Source organism: Xiphias gladius, chromosome 21, assembly GCF_016859285.1.
Source record: "Xiphias gladius isolate SHS-SW01 ecotype Sanya breed wild chromosome 21, ASM1685928v1, whole genome shotgun sequence".
Lineage (NCBI taxonomy): Eukaryota > Metazoa > Chordata > Actinopteri > Istiophoriformes > Xiphiidae > Xiphias > Xiphias gladius.
The window spans coordinates 11295648-11316178 of NC_053420.1; the positions used below are offsets into that span (position 1 = coordinate 11295648).

General features: G+C 41.1%; 1 protein-coding gene across 2 annotated transcripts; it reads right to left on the bottom strand.

Annotated features, from left to right (window-relative positions):
* Positions 1-4906: 4906 nt before the first annotated feature.
* On the bottom strand, positions 4907-19686 carry LOC120806928 (CTTNBP2 N-terminal-like protein). 2 transcript variants are annotated; one of them, XM_040158468.1, is made up of 7 exons: positions 19571-19686; positions 16395-16499; positions 9047-9280; positions 7956-8063; positions 7601-7789; positions 7293-7463; positions 4907-7137 (listed from the first exon to the last, which is right to left on the bottom strand). In XM_040158468.1, the coding sequence occupies exons 1-7, from the start codon at positions 19607-19609 to the stop codon at positions 6178-6180; spliced, it is 1806 nt and encodes a 601-aa protein (XP_040014402.1). In that variant the 5' UTR covers positions 19610-19686; the 3' UTR covers positions 4907-6177. The 2 variants fall into 2 exon arrangements, with proteins under 2 accessions (XP_040014402.1, XP_040014403.1); XM_040158469.1 differs by lacking the exon at positions 19571-19686 and adding an exon at positions 19365-19409.
* Between the last annotated feature and the right edge of the window lie 845 nt (positions 19687-20531).

The following is a 20531-nucleotide window of genomic DNA, read 5'->3' on the forward strand; positions in this document are numbered from 1 at the left end:
ACAAAACAAAAAATGTATCAAAAAAAAAAAAAATGTATCAGCAGATTAATTGAGTGAAAATAGCAGTAGTAATAGTTTTAGTTGTACCCTTAATATACTGTATATACTGTATGTGTGAACTGTACCTTTTTATATCTAATAGCAATGTGCAATAATGTTTCCCTAGGGACATGTTGCCTTTGTTATACCTTGACATTTATAGAGTTCAGTTTATTATGAGTATGTGGCTCTAAAATTCCAAAATACTTTTGGATAATTTCTGTAATTTCTAAAATCTCCTTTTCGTAACAGAAACTTTAAAACGCCTGAGTTCAAAAGCCATTTAGGACTGTGTCACACAACTGATCCAAAAAGCCCGCTGTGGCCATCGTGTCCAACAAATCGTTTAATTACAAAGATCATTAATAGTATTAATACGAATGAAAACACTTTGCATGAAACACGAAGCACTGATGTTTCCAGTGAGGAAAAAGTAGGCAGGTAGGTCGTCGCTTTTGTCTCTCCGTGCCATCGGTGTAGAGGAGAGAGTTTTGCTTGAGAACTTCCAGCTATTTCATCAAACAGCAACCATGGGGTCCCCATGGAGATGGGTAATCCTTGCCAGGGGGCATTTCAGACATTGTTTCATATGTCTGCTACTCCAGCGTGATGGGTCTCAATCCAATGCCCTTGCAGAATTAAAAGCAGAAAACATCTTTGCTGTTGCATGTAAATCTCATAACCACTGATGTCTGTGATTTTAACTGATGTGATTCCAGACTAGAGGCATATTCAAAGGTAGTTTCACAATTGTAAAAATGCACTGGTTTCAGTCGAACAATTAAACCTGTTTCCTGAAAAGCAGTACCATCAAGTAGTTGCAGTATTCGTCTCATCTGAGCAGTCAAGTTTATGTATATAGCCCAAAATCACAAATTTTCCTGAAATGGATTTACAATTTGTAAAGCAGATGACACCCTCTGTCCTTAGACCCTTGGTTTAGATAAGGCAAACCTTCCCAAGAACACGTTTTATCTGGGGGGGGGTAAAAGCTCAGGAAGAGCAACAAAGTGGAAATCCCTCTTCCAGGATGGACAGACAAACAAAAGATGTCATATGTACAAAGAAGCCAGAAATAACAAAAGTAAATTATACTATGGAGAAACAGAAAGGCAATAATAGGTAAATAGTTTTCTAATGTATATGAAAAATATGAATCCGGAAAGATGCCGCGCAACTCCCAGGTGCCACCGTCCACACAGAGGTGGATGAGACGAGAGGTTAGGGTGATTGTCACTGGCAAGAAGGAAAAACCAGCATCTAGGATGTCTGGAATGAGTCACCAACAACCCAGATGTTTTTGAGCTCAGAATCAAGCGGCACTGGAGTTAAGATGCATTAATGGCAAATATGTTGACACAAAAGACAAAAATAATTTACCATCCCTCTATTACGTGTGGAGAAAATTCTTTGGCCTTTGTTATTAATTTCCCCAACCACACTTCTTTCCCTTCTGTCCACGGTTTGAGGAGACAACTACGGTCAGCTGCACAGAAGTAGCGTCTTATATTTGCTCAGTGCTTGGCTTTTTGACATTGGTTTCAGTATATCTCTGTCCCAGTTTAGTCTGTAGCCCAATACAAGTGTTTCCCTTTAGAAAATGATTAATATGTTTTTAAAAAGTTGCCTTTATGCCCAATGACTCAGGGTGAGAAAGTAAATATCTTGTTCCCAGCTCCAAGCACTTGAACCTCTCCTGTTATGCTACTGGAGTGCATGTTTGTAGTTCAGCTCATATCGACAGTCCCGGTCCAGAAACAGGTTTATCTCACCGAGCCGTTGTGGAAACATCTGACCGACATCAAGGGCAAGTCAGCAACCAAGGGCACGGCTGACTTGTGTCCCTGCGATTTGAGCGAGTCGCTCGGCACGGTGTTTGTCCAGCAGGTAGAGAAAGGCACTGGCAAGACACCCTGTGCATTGGAGTGTGAGGTCATTTTAATCAGGGCAAATCCAGGGGGTGTTAGTTAGGGACCTAAGTAAAGGTCAGTAACAATGCAGCTGCCTAGAAATGCCACGGCACAGACGGCGAGTGTGTGTGTGTGTGTGTGTGTGTGAGAATGTAAACTGTTTCTCATCTTGGGAGTTCAGTAGGATTTCCAAATCACATCCTCTCATCAGGAAATAGTTTTGGGCTTTTTTTTCATAATTTTCTCCAAAACAACAAATAAATGCACATATGATTGTTTACTTAACAATATAGGATAAAATGCTTTAGGCTTCAGATATGTGTCCCCTCCTATTCTATATCACACACATAGACAGATACACACACAAATAGCCCAGTTGTTTGTCCTTCAGTTATGTCATACCTGGATTTGGAGCGACACTTGGATCCTCATTACATGTGACCCTGTCTTTCTTTACCCTGGGACAAGCTATGGATTTTACAGTGACAACTCTATAACAAATTGCTTTACGGGGAGCAGGTGATGGTGGCGATAACACTCATCATCCGGCCCTCCCTGTCCTCCCGTCCCGCTTTGAGCCAGCTCCAGCTGTGGTCTTTCGGAGGCTCCGTGTGGGGGCCTGAGCTCATATTCTAGGCCCATCTCATGGCCTGGGGTGAATCTGGATGGAAAAAAAAAACAGGACTAGAGCGAGCGAACGAAAAAAGGGAGCAAGAAAAATAAGAGAGAGATTGGGCCACTACCGGCTGCAGCACAGATGAGTGCTCAGATGTCAATGACTTTTGATTGTTGTGGGACCAGTGTAGTGAAAGCCGTCATCTCCGATAAAGACAAGAAAATGGAAAATGGCAAGACAAACATAGTTTACTGTATTGCAACAGGTCTTAAATTTGGTTTTTAACTCATGACAGGTTGCATGCTCCTTCCTTGACCTCAGCTTTGTCATCTCGTTCGCGCGACACGACAATGCAGCCATGAGACCATGTACTTACTGTATTTCTGCCATTGTGCACCGCACACTCATAAAGTCCAGCACTTACCGGGTCCGCCCAGGAGGGACACGTGGCTATAGCAATCCTTTTCAAGTTCAAGTTCAAGTTCATGTATTTATATAGTGCTTTATCACAAGCATGTCTCACAGAGAAAGGATCCAACAAATCTGCAGCAATCTTAGAACAAATTGCAACAACATACGATTTTTACGTCGAATCCAGGAAAAAAACAGGCCTCGCCAATTTTCTGACATGGGGCACTTAAAAAGAAATGTAACCTACTGCTCTGAGAATTATTCCTATGAAATAAAGTTAATTATTACCCCTCTTGTCATGTGGAATCCTAACAGAAGGAGAGCCAAGATCCATTTTGGGGTCATGACCGATAGCTGGAATAAAAGTTTTTAAAAAGGCATTATTTTTTATCCAAGTCATGCAGCCCAAAGCCTGAAGTCAGAGTTGGAATATTAATGCATGCTAAGACATTTCAGGTAAACGCAGATATTAAGTGTGGCACAAGTACTATTAAAAACAAAAAAGAATTTGCGTATTTATTATACTAAATGCCAATGGTTTTATGATTTCTCACAGCAATAATACGTGGATTTAAAATGTATTTGTTTATGTCTTCTGCTGATTGTTGTGGAGTGTGTTCCTGCAGAGAACCAGAGCAGCCACGCAAGCAGCGACAGCAGCGAGGACATGGCCCCTCACAGCTCATCAACCTGAGCCTGTGTTTATGGAGGCTGAGAAAGATGGGGCTTTACTGGAGCACCAGGCGTGCCTGTGCTGGATTTGGGATGCGGCCCTGCCGTCCTACACTGGAATGTTAATTAGGTGATCTGAGCAGAGGAGAGGTGACCCGTCCCGTTAACCAGCCAACCCTTCCCCAACAATCAGGTGGGGGATTTAGCGCAACGGAAAGCCAAGTCAGCGTATGCTCTGCCTATATCTGCCGGCGTGGATGTCAGGGCACATTGACTGTGTCTGTGTGTGGGACAGACACTACATACAGTATACTGTGACATCATAGTACACTCAGACGATATCTATCAAGTAATAAACTATTCTCTGTCCACTTTCGCAGTGGCAGTCTCATCACCAGCGCCCACATTCTCTTAAGTCGCATCCCCTAAGAAACATACCACATGAACTCTATAGTTGAAGCAACACAGGTCGCAAAATAGCAGTGGACTGAACAGTTCAGTCCGAAGGTTTCTTAAAGGTTCCTTAACTTCTCTGCAACTAAGGAGCAGGAGGTAAGACTCTCCTTTTCAGCACCCCAACACATTCAGACACCATACAAACAAATACAGAAATATGAAACACTCGTAAAATCCACAGTGCATATGCATGACACTGAATATCTGCGTCCACAGGATAGTAGAATAAAGCCCCGAGTAAAGTAACTGACTCAATCTTTTATGTTTATAGAAGCAGTAAGAAGTCTGTCTTATCTTTACAGTGTATTTACTGACATTTATTTTTCAAAATTTTAAAAACTATTGTTACTATTAAAAAACGTAATGATAAAGTTTTGCATGTCAACTCTGCATGAAACTACCATATCTGTAATTTTACAAACGGGAACTGTTCTCACAATGTTAGGACGCATACATTTACAAACATATCCACCATGCAAAAGTTTTTGCTAAGGCAGTTTTACAGCTATCTTTTATGGTGCCAGTTGATCAAGTCCACACTGACGCATTTGACTAAATCCAGTTTATTATATGTATAAACCGGAGAGACATAATGGCAGATGTCAAATATCTGCGGCGTGAGTTCATGGATCCTCGGATTTCCTGGTCCTACCTATTGTAGTTACTTATTAAATTCTGACCTCTAGAGGACACTCTGTGGCTGTACAACACTTAAAATGCTTAGTATATCTACAGCAGGATACTACATTGGTGGAAATTTGAACATCAAATAATAATGTCAACAGCCCTGTAACTTTTTTATTCAAATGCAGTTATATTTTTAAAAGATTCATTTACAATAGGTACACTTTCTTTTCTCAAATTCACAAAGAACCTTTTTTTAAAAAATGTGTTGTTTACAGAATGTATGGTGATTTTACAGGATATCAGGTTTTATTGGGCGGTATCAATATTAACTAATGCTTGCAATCTTAACTTTACTGTCTATCTGTATTTTGTAATATTTTATCTAGAGTTATTTACTTGTATTGCACAAATTCTTCCTCAAAAATGCTTTTCCTCTTTTGGTCATTCATAGTGTTGGGATTAATACCTCATTCACTGTCTAATGGAAACATGTTATTACTGCAAGAGTACAAATACATACATGATAAGTACATGACAATCTTTGGGATTAATTTATTGAAATCTTTCATTTTCCAGCATATGAATTACTGTAAAGGATCTGACAAAAGAAGAGATAACAACCACGGTAGTTGTGTTTATGATATAAATCAAAGCCATGGTGGACTATAAGATACTTGCTGTGTTTTAAAAAGGGTTTCTCATAAACAACAAAGGCAAGAAATTCACCAGAATCATTAATCTTAAACATATTGTATAATGGTGACTGCATATAATCTGAGCCTATATGATCTGTAAAATAATTATGCAACATTAAAGTGATACATGAACAATGCGCAGTACATCACTGATTAGATTATCTGCTGTATAAAACTATTGTACATTAATAACTAAGCAACATTAATAAAATAAACTATACATTTTTATAAAAACGACAGCCACATGTGACTTTACGATGAATGAGACTATTTAGCATATATTGGTCCAATGATAACTTACTAAATTTGGTCTGAAGACTATTTGTTATAATATTAACATACGTACTTGAGACAAAGTATAAGGAAAACAATAATACCTTGTCAGTTAATAAGTTGGTTTGTATTCTTTGGAAATATGACACCATTAAAAAGACTCAAAATACTGTAACAGTATGCTGTGCCCAACATAAAGTATTGGCACATTTTGAAACTAAAACTATCAGTTGTAGCTGCTCATTAGTACCAGCCCCATAACCACTATCTACAATAGTGCCTCAATGCATATTTCAAAAAAAAAAAAAAATCTAATAAATACAAATAGCACAACAGTGTTTGAGGGGACCTCTGTTCAAATAAGCAAAGGATATAAATCCTGTCATGTACGAGACAATATCTCAGTCTCGATTGTGAGATCTGAATTCAACTGTGGTGTCACAAGCAGGGCAGCAGCTGACCAATTTATTGTAATCACTTAATTGGAGGAAACCACCATGTCGAGTTCTTTGACTCCCTCCTGGCTGGAGGTGAGGCCACAGCTGCCTGAGAGGGGGCTGTCAGAGAAATGGCTGGCAGACCTGGGCACCGCAGCCGGGGAGGGAGGGGCCTGGGCCAGACCGGGCTTCTTAGGGGGGATGGGTGGAGGATTGCCCCTGTCTGCCCTGGGGATGGTGGGTGATTTGATCCCCTGTTGATGTGCCCCTGCCGCCCTTCCGATGATGGGAGACAAGGGCGCTGCCAGGCTGCGGTAGTCTGTACCAAAGGGGGAATTGTTTGGTGCTGCAAGCTTCGGTGTGGCACTCTGCTGGACAGTGGTGAAGCGAGACAGGACTTGAGTGACTGTGCTCCGGGCCATCTGCTTGACTGGGCTGGCTTCTGGGGCAGAGGTGCTGGTCACAGGAGAGAGATCCTTCGGCGAGAGAGGAAGAGCTGGCTGCGTGGCCTGGGACTGAGGTTCTGGGTCAGTGCTGCCCTGGAACTTATGACGAGCGGCATGGAAGCGATGGTTGACCCCGGCCTGGTAGGGAGACTGGTAGCTACCAGGACTTGGGCTTCCTGGTGGGCGTTTGGCGAGAACGGGCGAGGCGCAGGGGGAGGAAGGAGGGAGAGTGGAGGGGGCGGCATTGCAGGAGGAGACTGACATCTGGGTCCAATGAATTGGAGGATTTTCATTCCCATTCTGTAGGCAAATTTTCTCTGAGAGGGCATTGTTTTGACCATGGTGCCCGTTGGTCTCCACTGGACAATGGCGACCATTGACTTTTGGTTGTGCAGGTGGCTGGTTTCTGTCTTCCTCAATGTCCTCGACCTTAATAGTGTCTACTGTTGCATTTCCCGGAGGAACTTTTGTGGCCCACTCCTTTCCTTCTGCCTCTGCGGGAGCTGTATTTCTCATCAGATTCACCTCCTCGAGGTCCCTCTTCAGCTGTTCTACCTGATCATAAATGGGGAAAAGATCAATTTCAAGCAGAAATGTGCAATGCGAGCTAATTTTCCTCTCTTGCACTAACATTAGATGAAATAACTTGATGTAGTTACAGTGTGCCAACTGCTGCCAGCATAGTGACGAACAAATCAAAGTGTTCACACCTGCTGTTGCAGCTGACAACAGTGAGCTTCCTCCTTCTTCAAACGTGAGCGGAGTTGCTCTCGCTCTGTGTCAAACTCCGCCAGCTGCTCCTCCACCCTTGCCTCCATCCTAAGGGCTCTCCTCCTCTCATCTTCCAGCTCCTTCTCCAAGGCCTGACAAGCCTCCTTTTCCTACATTAGAAAATGTGTTTTAACAAAGAGCGCAAAATTTGACCAAGTCTAAAATTTGTAACATAGAGTACAACAGAGGAAAAGCTAAGGGTAAGAAATTAAATAAATTTCCTAACTTGAATTCGAAAACTTAATACCTTGTCAAGTTTACGGCTCAGCTCAGTCAGCCGGTGACCCTCCTCCAGAGCTCTGGCACTGGCCCACTTGCACTCTTTAGCCAAAGCGCAGGAAAGCTGTTTGTGCTGGGCCCGTTCTTCTTCTAGCTGGTCAGTAATCCGCCGCTGTTCTTTTTCCAACCGCCGGACCTGGCTACGCTCAAACTCCAGCTAAAAGGACACAGACAAGACACTCGATAGACAAACTTATCAGAGGCTGGTTACAGTTTACTGCCAAGCTCAGCCAATCTCTCATTGACTCCTAATAGATTTATTCAGCATCTTTCAGAAAAGAATGTTTGGAGTGAAGTCCATGTCACTGTTAATTAGAGGGCACCTGTTGTTGTAAGCGCTCCCTCTCCTTCTCCAGGATGTAAGTGACATCATCTCCCTCTGCTGTGTCCTCAGCATGCCTCCTCTTTTCCTCCTCCAGATCTGCAATGACCTGAAACAAACACAGCGGGGAGACAGAGAGCCAAGAATGAAATGATCACTCTGAAGTTTGGTCTGTTTGGTATTAAGGGGAATAACAGTTATTTTAAAGCTTTGCGATGACTACACTGTGAGCAAAGATGCTGGTGGCAACTTAGCTACACAACTACATAGTTTTTCTTTCTGTGGTTTTGCAAAGGCTGCAATGAGGGAGTGCTTTTTCTTTGCTCAATCCTTAAAGATGCAATGGAAATAATTGTGATGTTTTTTTTTTGTCTTATTTGAATAGCAAACCATAAAAGACCTAAAATCGTCTATTTGATATAAGACTTTTTACTATATGTAAAATTCTCAGATTTAGCTTCTACCTAAGATTTTTTTACAGTATGACATGTTTTTGTGTAATGTGATGTGATTCATAATGAAATCGGGAGACTATGACATGGCGTGTTTCATCATCAACTATAAATAATGGTGTGTTCTCACAATCACCTCATGCTCACATGAAACAACAGAAAAACGGGAAATGTAAAATCAATATGCAGGTATTCTTTTTTTTCTCCCACCCTTTTGTTCATGTTTGTTACCCAGCACCTGTGAAGTACTTTTGGTTGTGAATGTGCTTCTTGAAATTAGTTCATGCTGAAAATAATGCTGATCTTAGTTTTGTTTCTGCCATTCCTGAAAAACATTTTGGAAAGAAAAAGGTTTTGATGTAGAGGGATGATTTTATCGTATAAATTCTTTGTCGCACGATTTTGTTACCATCCGTGTTGGATTTTAAATTTTCATCTTATTTTATATTTTTAGAAAGACTGTCCACAAAGTGGTAGTAGCATTGCACTTAACTGGCTGCCTCCTCCACATATTTTTTTTTATATTCTCCACCACTTAGCCCAACTTTTTCTTTGCATGTTTCCCATGTTTTTTCTCATCTGCGCAAGCAACCAGCTCATTTCTGCCTCCCCTAATTAGGAAACTCATATCCAGACTCACCCTTCTGTGCCTGCTCTCAGCTGCAGCCAGCTGGGCCAACATCTTCTCTTGCATCCTCCTGCAGTGGCTCACCACCAGTTTGAGAACCACCAGAGGGTTGGAGGCGGAGGAAGAACAGCCCGGGTCCTTGTTATGGCCCCCCACAACCTCGCTGTCTCTCTGCAAGGCCAGGAAGGGGTCGCTGAGATTGTACCTGCCATAGCGCTCCTGGATAAATAGCTCTTTACGCTGGGCCTAAAGAGATGAGAACAGAAGATTGAGATGGTACAGTGAGAAGGGCAGTGATCAGTTAGCGATATGGTAGATGTTGTGTGGAACAGTCTGGCTGTTTTTGTTTTTGCGTAAATGTTCCTTTTTACTAAAGGTTTGTAACTTGACTCTGGGATGTGAGTATTCTCTGGGATAACTTTTCTGGCTTCTCAGACTTATCTGAGTCTCAGCCCTTACTGGATAGTGATTCTTGTATTGCATTTTTAGCTATTTTCCCTGCGTGGTAACTTTTGAATGGATGGCCATGAAATTTGATTCAGATCTTCATGTTCTCCAGAGGGAGAATTGGAATTACTTCTAATGACACAATCATGAGGTTCACATTTGTGGTTATGAGTGAAATGTCTTGACAACCATTGGATGGATTGCCACGAAATTGGGCATGTTAGCACCTCCGTGCCTAAGTACAGCCTGGGAGATGCTAGCATGGCTGTAGACCTTTAGTCTTGTTCTCTACTTAGTGTACCCTGGGACTCGAATTGCAAACTAGGAATAGCAACAGTGTATAGTATATAATCGTCCTCAAAGTTTCTATATACAATGGATTGGTCAAATCTAACCCTAGCTGTGATATAAGCAATCGTTATCATTCAATCGCTGAACTTTGTAGTTATTATGACATTATTTGATAATTATAATCCCTGGAAGTTATGGTTTTAGTTAACACATGCTGCTGTCATTTCTCTCCCATTTAAACAGGAAATTAAATACTGAGTTCAACAAATCATGATCAACAGCTCTAATGCTATAGTGGAAAATAAGCAGTAGGTAAAGGAAGGGGAAAAAGAGGGAGAGAAAATGCATTTAAAAAAAATACAAGAGAGAGAGCATTAGTAGGAGGAAGGAGCAACAGATGGTGTGTATCTTTCTATCTTTAGCAGGACAGCTGCTCTGGACTGGACCTTGGCCAAGGCAGACCTGTTCTCTGTTTAACTCATGACAAAGGAGGGGGATAATAGCAGCAAGACATTTCAGGTTCAGCAGATACCTTTGGGTCTGCTGTGAAAAGGGGATGAAGTGAGGTAGAGAGAGGGAGAGAGCGGAGGGCTGAAGCAGAGCTGGCAATGTGTCTTAGTGAGGTTTCAACAAAAGAGGATCAAGAGATTAGAAAGAATAGTATCCTCTCTGGCAGGGTGAGGACAGAATTCTTGACGACTGATACCAAGTTCACTTTAGAAGTTTAAAGTGTAGTCAAGCGTGTGGGTGGGCCTGCAGAGCAATATTCAGCCATTTTGCTGATCTTACAGAGCCCTACACTGATCACTGTGTAGGTGGGTGTTGCCGCTGAGCACACGGGTGTACCATGATCCAACACTGATCCAACATTTGCTCTTCCAATACCGATTCCGATAGTACTGATTGGATACCAGTACTTTCTTCTCCCAAGTTTAAAATCTCCATAGCTTACTGTGTGGACCTTTTTATTAAGACATTTTTATGTAAGGTGACTTACATAAGGCACGAATCTGATCAATTCATCCCCAATTTTATGAAGACAAATAATTTAATAGTAATTTCTTAGAGCTGCATACAATTGATTGATTTACAAGTCTAACATTTGCAGCAGAAATTGGGACAGTCTGATGTGATTGAAATTTTACATACGTTTATGTAGAATGACAGATTTATGCTTAGCAACTGAAAACAACTTTGAAAGAAAGATCGGACAAAACACACAAAATCTATGATCGCACTCATTATAAATCTATAGAACTGAACAGGCCTTATCAAAACAAATTAAAATCGTTTTTACAAATTCTATGAAACTGAATCAACCCAGTTTTTTTACTTAGAAAAAATACAATGGATGACTTCAGACAGAGAACCAAAGCTCAAACACTATTCCTGGAGAGTTCACCGGCTTCATGACTGTCATCTCTCTACATCTTCAGTATCAGCTCATCTGGCACAAAGAGAGGATGGCAAGGCTGCAAGGCTTTGCCGCTGTTATTTGATCCAGTCCGCTGAGGATGGTGTGAAGGCGGATCAAACAGCACGACGGGGCAAAACAGGAAAACACAGGGTGCCCAGGAGAATTCAAAAATGCCTCTCAAATGTGGGCGCTATATCTAAAGCCCAGTCAGCACTCAACAGCTCAACAGCAGTTTTGTATGTGATTCAGAATATCCTGTGAATGTGGCATATAGTCCTTGTCCTATGTGTCTACACTTGGTTTCACACCTGATTGACTTTGAAAAAAATGACATTTTTCTGCAAAGATCTTTTTTGAATGCATACCTTTGATTTATGTAAATACTAAAGCTAATAATAGAGTGCCTTGAGCAAGATGACACGGTGTCCATGAATTTGTTAGGATAGGTCTAATTTTTTTCTAAAGGTACAGTAGATATCTAATTTTCAAGACAAGTCCTCAGAGAGAAATCTTTCTACAGACTTGGCCTATAGCCCATTCCTGTTCCCATCAGTGCCTGTCTGCTCTGATGTCACTTTACAGTCAGAGATTAAATAAGCTTAGATCAGGGTTTCCATTCTTGACAGTTGCGTTGCATGCAACAGCAGCAAGAAAAAAAAACCCTTGATTTGTAAACCACTTTTCATACAGATGAAAGTTATTTGAAATGTATGAAGAAAAAATTACAAAATGTAGATTTTTTTTTTTTCTTTTAAACTTTTAGAAGTTTCTAGAGGGACTGTTAGTTTTCCTTTTTATTTTCTATTTATTTAGTCTGTACAGATTTCAATAACTGGATAATTGGCCTTTAATTTGTCAGGGTTTTTTTTTTTTTCATAATTCACAGGATCCCTATTACACAACTTTTACTCATAAACACAGACTCTAGCTCTCTTTCCCTCCCAAGGCCCTCAATCCACAGACAGACGTGCACGTCCACAACACACAGAGAGGCTGTTTTCCTCTGCATCAATCCTCAACTGCTGCAAAGAGGGTGGAGGAGGTAAAAAGATGGATTACAGAAAACGCATTTTTAATGTTGCACCCAAATCACTGCAATCTAGTAGAGCTTATTCATTACATCATACTTTACATGTACAATACCCATTAACATTCAGTGCATGGGTGTTATGCATTGCAGTCTACCTCCTTTATCAAGCTTTTGTCTGTTGGCTACAGTTCTTGGCAACCTGTGTGCTTTTGCTCAGGAAGCCGTCTTTGTGCCATGGCTGCACTGGTTCCAATCCGCCTTATCTTTAGCTGACACATGCCTGGACCCTTTTAGTCGTGCACTGTTGGCGACAAGATCTGTATAATACCGAGGGAAGGTGATATATGAACTTCTTACCCCAGGGTCCTATATATTTCAAAGCTGCTTACGCAGATGGCTAAATAGTCTGAAATAATCATGAATGTAATTGAAATGAATTACAAAGGACATGGATATCTGAAAAATACTATCCATCATAACATGGCTGTAGTTGAAACACAATGATTGCTATGGTGACTGAGACCGAGACCAGCAAAATACCTCGAAGCTAGAAACAAAGTTATTTTCGGTACGTCAGTGCTGCACCATTACCAAAGAACACACAAGGTAAACCGGTTTGATGTTCATCCATTTGGAACAACACCGTGTGAACTCGACAGTTAATTAGAGGCTCATTTCCATAATTTGAGTCCCCTTTAAACTTGAAGTAAAGACACATATTCTTTTCCCAAAGCAAAGGGACTACTGAATCACTGCAGGTCTTTGTGTGCCAAATACAAGCATTGCCAGAGACTAACTTCCTTTTGAAAGCCACAGCGTGAGCAGCTGCAGAAGTGAGTCACAAGGGGAAAAATGCAGTGGATAGTTAGAATACCATTGATAGTTCTGCATAATTAAATATAGGGGACCACAGAAGAACCACATCATTAACCTCACATCCTGTGCTTACAATATATCCTGTAGAAAATTGCTGATAAGAGTGTTAGATTTTTAAAAACACTGAGAAAGGAGCCAACAAATGAAAACTTGCCAGTTCTCATACTTAAGCGAATGAGCAAAGGCAGGCAAAGCAAAGAAGTGAACAGTTCATCATGTGAGGGACAGTTTATTAAAAGATCTTATGCATGGTGTTATTACCATGGTGATTGTGGTTAAGCTAAACACTTGTTGCATGACTGAGTTTAGTGGTAACACATCAGTTAAGACCAACATGAGCAACATGACTGGCCCTACTTCTCTAATTACTGTAGGTCCACGTGCAACCTTGTTGGAACATGACTGAGTCTGCAGCCACGCTAGCAGCTCTGTTCGGCTGTACTTCGACACAGCACTGATTTAAGCAAAATGCTGAAATCAGCATGCTACCGTGCCCACAAAGACAGTGCTAACATGCTGATGTTTAGCAGGTATGATCTTTACTATGGTCATCCTCTTAATTTAGCATGTTAACATGCTAACTTTGGGTAATTGGCGCTAAACAAAAAGTACAGGTGAGGCTGATGGAATTGACATTAGTTTTGCAGGTACTTGGTCATAAACCAAAGTATTGGACAAATTAAAATTTTGACCTGATGATGGCAATAGATGAAAAATGAAAGGATCATCAAAGTTATTACAATTCATCCTAATTGGAAACATGAATGCCTGAATAAAATGTTATGGCAACCATCCAATTGTTGCAGAGAAATATTCTCTGAAACACAGATGTGAAACACATGGTGGCGCTAGAGAGAAAGTCCTGGGATCTCCAAAGTCAGTAGGATTCACCCTCTAGGGGCTGGCGTGGCGTGTGGCCGACTCATGCAGTTTAGAGGGGGAGACTGTAACCCAGGTTATTTTCTGTAGCTACAATTTAAAGATGTCCCTTGGACACCTCACATGCAGGTTATCTTCAGACACTAGTTGGCGGCTGTGTACAGAAAAGCCTCTAGTCCCTCGGTTACTACAGCGCACGCAGCTCAGACAGATGTGTGGCCAAAAATTAGTTAAGTTTGGAAAGAGTGAAACAAGGCGCTCTAATGCAAAATTTACCCAAGTTGAAACAGAGTTTTTATCAACCTGGGTGGGTCTTAATCTACCTGGGCAGACTGCCCAAGTTGAACCTTTGTATGGGAAATGCTGGAAAGTCTGTATAAATGTTTGTGCCAATCCAACCGGTAGCTTTTAAGATGATTCACTTGGCTCGCTTGACCTGCTGGTGGCGTTAGACGAAAAGTCAGGGGATCACCGAAGTCAATAAGCCTCTTCCTCTGGGAACTATGAATGTCTCTATAAAATATGGTAAACCATCCAGTAGTCTTTGAGATATTTCAGTTACGAAAAAAGTGGTGGAGCAACTGACAGACATTATTGCCAACCATAGAGATTTTAGCCACTAGCATGGCTAAAAACAAAGGAATTATGGGGTGATGTTTTACTGATAAAAATCTACTTTCATGTGAGGGCAAGACCGCAAATTCCCCATCACTAATTCCTTAACAGCAGAAAGGTATGAGTCCTGCAGAGAAGAGATCAGTTTTCACCCACTTGCTGCAGTTAATTTCCTACAGGTCTGTATTTATATCCTTAATTAAAGCGCCGCAAGAGTTAACATTGCAGCGCTGATCCAATCCCAGTCTTGAATGGGTTAACAGTTTGTCCCGGTGGAACCATGAAAGAAGCACAGCCATGTTCCCCTCAAGCTCCAGTTAAGGCCAATGTTTATTTGTTCACTCCTACTCTCGCTCACTTTGAGTCATCAGGCACCCAGCGTGCTGTAATTCTTCTTGCCTTAGATGGCCAGATCCCAGGGGAGATGCAGGAATGTGGTCTAGACACAACACATGAACATTCAGCAATAGGCTCTCTTCGACGACTGCTTTCTAGTTTGTCGGTTGTATAATTTTATCAGTACGGCCATCTTTTGCAGAAATGTTGCATCATTTGTTTAATTATTCACAGCTTATCTCAAGTTTGTGGTTTATTAACAGCGTCACAATGACACAATGTTCCTGAAGTTAGTTTACAACTATTTTGTTAAATGAAACATCCTTAAGGCGATGCAAACAGTCACCAAAAGCTTGAGGATGTGGGCCTACAGGACATGACATAGCATAACGAGTGTGGGAAAATAGCCTGACAATCATTTAATTGAAATTCAGCATTAAGCCTGCTAAAGTAAGACATCCTAAGGTTGGAGCAAGCTGATATGTGTCAGAAACGTGTGAGTGTGTGTACTTCTACATTGCGGCTTTTTCTAATTGGGTTTATGCTGAGGTTCATTGGGGTGGGTCTACTCATTTCCGCTTATGAAGAGATTGACTTGTGTTCTTATGAGACACTGTCCCAAAAGATTCACCATTCTCCAGAGGCAGCGAGAGATCCTGGAGAGATCCAGAGGAATAATACCTTTACAGTCCCAGACAGATGGATTTGTCGTTTATAGACATACAGCGGTTGGATGGATGGATGGATAGATGGATGGATGGATGGATGTAATGAGTAACATGAGCAGGACAGGGTTACTTAGTTTAACCTTAATTGTTTTACCCAATTTTTTTTCCTCAATGTGTGGCCAGTTCCCTGTGTTTTTTAGGTGCAATTATAACAAAACTGGCATCCGTAGCTCTATATATCCATAACAAACATATCCTAACAGGCTCCCTTTATGCTTGAAAAGTGCCTGTTCAAAGTTGGTAGTTTGTTCTTTCATAGAGAACTGTGGTGGTAAGCAAGTTTTCACAGCACCACAGAAAACTCTCAAACCACTGCTGCAGGATGATCTGTTTCTCTGTGGTCCATCAAAATGTCATTTTTGACATTTTTGTTTATCACATACACTATGACTAGATTTGTTTGGTTGTCATGTGTGACCAATGTGAGAAGCTCTCTGTGCACACTACAAACAGAAGCACATAGTGTTGTAATACTATGCTACAGGAGTGGTTTGAGAGGTTTCTTCTGATACATTTCCCTGCAGTGAAACATACCACCATACTACCACCATGTCAGTTTCACAGTAACTGACATTAATTCAGCCTGACCACAGCTGCCGTTCTCTATGAAACAACTGCCATCTTTTAAAACAGCCACCTAGTAAGCCTGGAGGGGGCTTAAAAAGGTGGGGTGAGTGACAGATTTTGTACAAAGAGTCACTCAAACGTTCTAATTATGTTACTAGCTTCATTGATAGTTACCTTTAGGGTATCAATGACCAGGTCCCGGGCCTCCAGCTCTCCCTCCAGGATGCTGAAAAGCATTAGCAGCTCTGGCTTGGTCAAACTCTCCATGTTCAGCTTGTACTGTGAGGGTAGAAGATGAAAGAAAAGAAGACGTTTGAGGAATTGATTTTTAAAATTATTTCTTAGAATTGATGCAAATGGGCATGTGTCACACTTTATAGTATTCTTGGTCATAAAAATACTTCACCTGTTCTTGATTTATTCTACCACATTATTGTACTACTCCAAAAGAGGAAACACTGAGAAACTACTAATCACTGCTTCTTGTGTTTTCCCACAATTTCTGAGTTATTTCATCTTGAAACAAAGCGGTGTTTTTCCAATCCTCCCCAAATCAGACACCCAGACAGACATCTGATCTATCTGATCTAGCCCACTGATTTATGAACTTAATGTGGATATGTGGTTATTATCTTGGGAAGGAGTAATTTTACACAGCAGAACCACTGTACAAAATATGTCGTAGATTTTTTTTTTCCCCATATGAAAAGAAACCAGACAAGTTACTTTGGATGTAGTTCAGAGGTGCATCGAATGCCTAGCATATCTATTTAAGTGCTCCAGGTGTGGGGTGTAGCCCAAGCTAAATGGATATCGTATCAAGACTCTCATTCAAGTCGCTTGTTTCATTTTTCTTGAAGGTTTTGGGTATTTCAGTGAGGTGAAAAAAACATGGTAACAATGCAAGATGACATGTTCATCAGGCAGAGACGGATAACATATGAAATAAGAGACAGTTAGCTTCCAGCGGATACAATACTTAAAGCTGACAAACTTTTAAATGTTAAATATAATCTCACTTTGTTTTGTTTTCCCTCTGTATGTTCCAGTATTAATGGGTGATAATAGTTAGCTACTTTATGTTGAAAAAGTGATGTGGTCTCTTTGTAGTGTCTCTGCACTCTAATCTCACAGCTGTGTCGGTTCTGCTGACAAGCCCTGCGGTATCCATACCTCAAAAACATCCAACCGCACTCTGGCCAACTGAACATATGCACCCCCCCGCCCCTTTGAAATTTGATCAAAGCTGTTGATGTTTTTACACTAAGCATCCTTTTCAGAGTCATCATGTGGGACATGTAGGATAGATGGAAACATAGCTGGCTGACTATTTAATAACAGAAATTTACTCTAGCTTGAATCACTGAAATATTTTTTTTGACATGTGGCCGGAGCATCTGAAAAAAATCTCCCCTCCGCTGTTTACTAGACTGTGATCCACACCTGAACTAGCATTCATTCAACAGGCTCTGCTCTGAGCAGCCTGTGGTCACCACAATTTTCCACATCATGAAGTCATAAGGGGGGGTGGGGGGGCCGCTCTCTTGGAGCACTGGTTGCATAATGAGAGACAGGAGTCACCGGCCTTTAATATGTGAGCTTGCCGCTACAATATTTCCCAGGCGTTGTCAATAAGATCAGTGACAAAAAAAAACCTGAAAATAAACAGTGTCGTGACGAACTGTGCATTTGCAACATTTTAAGTATACCGTGACACCCATTTAGCACAGTATGCAGACGTGAGAAGAGGAATGAGCCATGGCCCTGGCGAACTGCACCTATAGCCTGATTCTTACAGCAGCGTGCGCTCACAAAGAAGGCACACAGCGTTTTAGTTCAGCCTTCACCAGCGCTCATGGTCTGTGGCTTAACCACAGGGGTAAAATGCTAATTAAACTACATCTTACACACCTCCCTTGGTTTTGGTTTACAGGCTTGCTTGCTAATTTCACAGGCCGCCATAATCACTGTGAGAAGAGCTTGCGCCGTGTTATGAGAAATGTCTGGCCCCCGCTGGGCCAGACATTTCCGAAGCCCGATGACATGTGTCATCAAGCTTGTTTAGATCCTCATCATTTTCATATTATTTCACCTAATCCCCTGAGTTAGAGCTGGTAATCATGAGGGTATACAAACACGGAGCAACAGCATGGGAAATACAAATATTCCCACACGTTCTCATAGCTCCACCTCCGATCAAAAGCCCTGCGTCCATAATCCTTTTTATCCATGTTTGTTCGAAGCCTGGTCATCCATGTGCCTCCCCTGCAACACTGTAAACTTATTAAAAACACACAGCAGCTTTTACTTGAAAACCATGCTTTGCTCCAGTGCAGAGTGGCCCTTGGTTGTTGTATTTATAGGTCAACTACTCATGTTGACACAGCAAAAGTTATACTACCAATAAACAGAGGATTTCAGATTATGATCAAACTGATTTATTACTAAATTATAATAATTTTAAGTATACTTGTACACTTAGAATTAAGGCAGGCACTTTGCAGAATGGTTCGGTGTGGCGATTTTGCCTAATCTCTGAGACTACGAGAAACCTTTTCAGTGCATGAAACTTTTTCCCAAATCTGTCATCGCATCACGTCTTCCAGCTGTAAGAAAAAAACTAAAAAATTCAACTTGTGCATAAATTCATGTCACAGGCTGTGAGACCTCCTAACCCCGGAATGAGGGTCAACTGAGGGGGGAAGTACAGCCTGAGAGTTTCTACTGAGTTTCCTTGTAGTCTTAATCGGGATGACTGACCAGATGCAGCATGTCTGGATACTAAATTGGATTTGGTAGCCAACCCATTTTTTGTGTAAGCCACTTGCCTACTCAGCCTCTTACTTATTTACTGTGATACAGCTTAGTCTTTAAAAAGAGAATATATTTTAAAAAAAGGATATTTAAAACAAATAAAGACGTTGGAGCGTTGACCCTGCTGAGTAATAAGCGCAACTAGTTAAAAAAAAAAAAAAGATAAGAAAAAAACTGGAGCCTCTGTAAATTCATTCATCAAATCAAATTAATTTATCAAACCGTCATTAGTGTCTGACTGACGGCGATGACATGTGACTGACGGTTTTCTTCGTAGCTCAAAAGGATAAACCTTTAGTCTTAACGTATTTTTGCACGAACGAAACACACCTTCGTGTCATTTGATCTTAAGGAGATGAAGTCCAAACGGTTCGGCCTGTAGCCTTGACTACTTCAGCTAACTGCATCTTTTTTTCTTCTTCTTCTTCTTCCTCCTCTTCTTCTTCTCGTGTCTAAGACACGGCGGAATGCCGCAAACGATCTACTCCAACTTCACACCGCCGACACAAAAAAACGCTTTCAGTAGGTGTTCTTACCTTCATGTGTCCCTCTGAGCTCTTGGAAAACTCCAGCATGAACTTTTCTCCTGTCAGAAGATTTGTTTCACTTGATTTGCGTCCCCTGATCCCGACACGGCGGAACCCTGGACGGCCAAGGCGCTGTTCTAAGTGACAGCTAAACCAGCCAATGGGCGAGGAAGAGCTCAGAGCGCTGGCCAATGACGGGCGGGCTTTTGGGAAAAGGGGAAGGGACAGTGGCGTCCCACCTCTTGGATTTTGGTTGGATTTCTTTGTTTGGTATTTCTTGAGTGCCTTCCTCTTCTCAAAGACTCTCTCAGGGGCACGTAAAGACGTCCAGCAAGCTACTTTAACAACTATACAAGAATTTTTTTTTTTCGGACAAAATTACAAAACATAACTTATGGTGTTTTTGGGGTCCTTCACAGTGTAAAAACAGATAGAAAACACAAAATAAATAGATAAACCTGAGAGGTGAGAAAAGTGCAGATTTACTAAAACAATGCAAAATGGACTGATATGGATAAACAATGTGGATAAACGAAGAATACAGTTACATGATACAAGAATACAGAACTATGAAAATATATATAAGTATACAGACACTAGAATGCAAGTTAACAGATTGCAGTCTAATAGAGTAAAGGTTTGAGCAAGTACTGTTCAAAGAACAGGCAGCATAATTTATACAGTATAAAAAGGAAATCAAGCAGCTATTGCAAAGTTGCATAGTTGTGTAGACATGGTTCTGTTTCTGTATCTATAGAGGTGTGATTACAGAAAGTAGTGGGTTTATTCATAACAACCTTAGCATATTTACTGTAGTTTTGTACAATATGTTCAGGTCATCTGTCATCTCTTTTGATAACATTACTATATAGTGTTCCTACAATAATTATTTGATATTTTTGATACATCTATTTGGTTTAAAGGTGCTACAGTGTGTAAGATTTTGCTGCCGCTACAAAGCCAACAGAGT

Bases quoted from the DNA above. Each gene is read 5' to 3' on its own strand.
- LOC120806928 (XM_040158468.1), bottom strand. From the start codon at position 19,609: ATGCTGGAGTTTTCCAAGAGCTCAGAGGGACACATGAAG. The intron at 16,500-19,570 runs GTAAGAACACCT...CTACCCTCACAG, and splicing joins GCTCAGAGGGACACATGAAG to TACAAGCTGAACATGGAGAG. The intron at 7,790-7,955 runs GTGCCCTCTAAT...GTGTCCTTTTAG, and splicing joins GGGAGCGCTTACAACAACAG to CTGGAGTTTGAGCGTAGCCA.